General features: G+C 40.1%; 1 protein-coding gene across 1 annotated transcript in view; it reads left to right on the top strand.

The window, feature by feature from the left end:
• LOC149833126 (uncharacterized) overlaps window positions 1-612 on the top strand; it is a 17,366-nt gene extending 16,754 nt beyond the window's left edge. Inside the window, exon 3 of the mRNA XM_090014929.1 lies at window positions 189-612. Coding sequence (XP_089871055.1) covers window positions 189-330 — 142 coding nt within the window. The 3' untranslated portion in view covers window positions 331-612. The remainder of the gene's footprint in view (window positions 1-188) is intronic.
• The last annotated feature ends 1,778 nt before the right edge of the window (window positions 613-2,390 follow it).

Consider the following 2,390-nt stretch of genomic DNA (forward strand, 5'->3'; position numbering starts at 1 on the left):
TCTACTGGGTCAGCTGTATAATTTGGTGGCTCAATCTATGCAAATAAAAGTTTGTATCGCCATATGGTTACATTTATATCTTGTCGTTATTTATTTATTTATCGACTGTTTCTTGTTACCACAAGTTCAGAACAGAAGTGACTGCTTGTTTCTCATGGGATTTTCCTTTCATCTTTTGCTTTTGATAGGTCTTCCAAGGCTGGGAAGAGGGAAAACTCAATCAATGTTAAACCTCTCCGGAAGAGCTTAGCCCTCAACATCCTGTTGACCATGAGAAAATTTCGAACTTCGGGTAAGGGGTTGGATGAGGGTATGGATATGGGCTACTAGTTCCATGTCCTCTGTGACAAGCTTGCACATGCAGAACTGCATAGATGTGATGTTTTAGGTGATCAAGGGACTCTACATCTTGAATGTTTTAGGAGATACCGTTTATCTGTCCTTGTATTGTGTATGTAAAGGTTGAGTTATTAAAGTGATCTTGGATATTCAGGATTGGTACTGTGAATTTTTGGATGGGGGCTCTCTCTGTTCTGATCAAGAAAAACAGTCAATTTAGTTGCTATGTTCGATTAAGGTTGATTTAATATTAATTATTTACAGAATTCAATATCATTGTATTCTTCATATTTGTGCTTTCTGTTATTGTGGATATGAACAAGTTTCGAGTAGCTGTAACTTAACGAGCCAAGCAAGTCGAGCTTGAGTAGTTTAGGCTCAGATGGCTTGTGGTCAGAATCAGGTGGAGCTCCTGACAAGCACGAGCTATATAAGCCGAGCTCGATATGTTTCGTTTAGAATAAGAAAGTGCATTTTGTTGTGAGTTCAACAGTGAGATTCAAACTCATGCCCTATTGGTAGGGCTGGTAAATTAACAGAGTAGCTTGTGGCTCAGCTCGGTCGCCTCGCCTGAAGTTCGTTTGTGATCATCAAGTTGGCTCGGCGACATGACCCATGAGCTGCTCTTATAGTTTAACTAAGCCGAGCATGAACAATGGGTGTTCGTCTTGGCTTGGCTCGTTTACGTGAGCTTATATAGGATTTATATGTGATGTTAAAAACATATGGAAGCTCAAGCGGTTTAGTTGGATGTGTAGGCAACCAAGAGGTCATGATTTTCATTTTCACTATGGGCACTATAAAAAAATGGGTTTTTTTGTTTAACAAGCTAGCTCATGACAAACTCCGCCTGTGTATAACTGTTTAGTTATACACTGCCGGTCCCAAGCCCGGATAAAGGAGGAGGGTTGCGGTAGGCCTGTGACAGCCAGCATAAAAACTTTGTCATATCTTATGAAAATGAACCAATATGAGAATTTCGTTGGGGCGTTCCCTACTGAGCGACGCGTTGTACTCTCTAGGCCCGGAGGTAGTGATAAATGGGCAAGGGTTGCTAGGTCGTCGCCTAGAAGCGACGCGTCACACCGGCGCCCGGGTGTGGTGTCAAATAGGCAAGGGTTCCCTCACTTTGTTGGACGGGTGGGGGTAAAGAAGTTAGTCCAAGACCATAAAATTAGGTTAGCCTCTTGGAACATAGGGTCTTTAACTGGTAAGTTGGTAGAGTTAGTAGATGTTATGTGTAGGAGAAAGATTGATATTTTATGTCTTCAAGAGACCAAATGGGTAGGTGAGAAAGCTAAAGTGATAGAACCTTGGGGATATAAGATTTGGTATACAGGAATAAATAGGAATAGGAATGGAGTAGGGATTGTTATGAGTCGTCAGTTTATAGATAATGTAGTTGAGGTCCGTAGGAAGGGTGATAGAATTTTACTTATTAAATTAATATTAGGTACGGATATTATTAATATTATTAGTGTTTATGCACCTCAAGTAGGTTTAGATGATTCCATTAAGCATCAATTTTGGGAAGATTTAGATGTAGTAGTACAAGGGATATCTTATGGAGAAAAGCTTTTCATCGGCGGTGACCTTAATGGACATGTAGGCATTAGTAGGGATGGGTTTGAGAGTATCCATGGAGGCTATGGTATAGGAGGAAGAAATGAAAGTGGAGAAAGGATTTTAGATTTTTGTTTGTCCTATGATATGATCTTAGCAAACACTTGGTTTAGGAAGAGGGAGTCTCACCTAGTAACATTTAAAAGTGGGGTTAATACGAGTCAGATAGATTTTTTCCTACTTAGAAAGAGAGATAGGGGTTGTTGCATCGATTGTAAGGTTATACCGGTAGAAAGTGTAGCTACACAACATAGAGTCTTAATTTTAGATCTTAGAATTAGACAATGCCGCAAAAGGGATAGACATAGGATAGATCCTAAAATTAAGTGGTGGGCACTGAAAGGAGCTAAACAAGGAATGTTTGTAGAGCAGGTAGTTAAGGAAGTTGATTGGTGTCTCGAGGAGGATTCAGAATCAATGTGGAATAA

This window comes from Nuphar pumila, chromosome 7, assembly GCF_984573655.1.
Source record: "Nuphar pumila chromosome 7, dmNupPumi1.hap1.1, whole genome shotgun sequence".
NCBI lineage: Eukaryota > Viridiplantae > Streptophyta > Magnoliopsida > Nymphaeales > Nymphaeaceae > Nuphar > Nuphar pumila.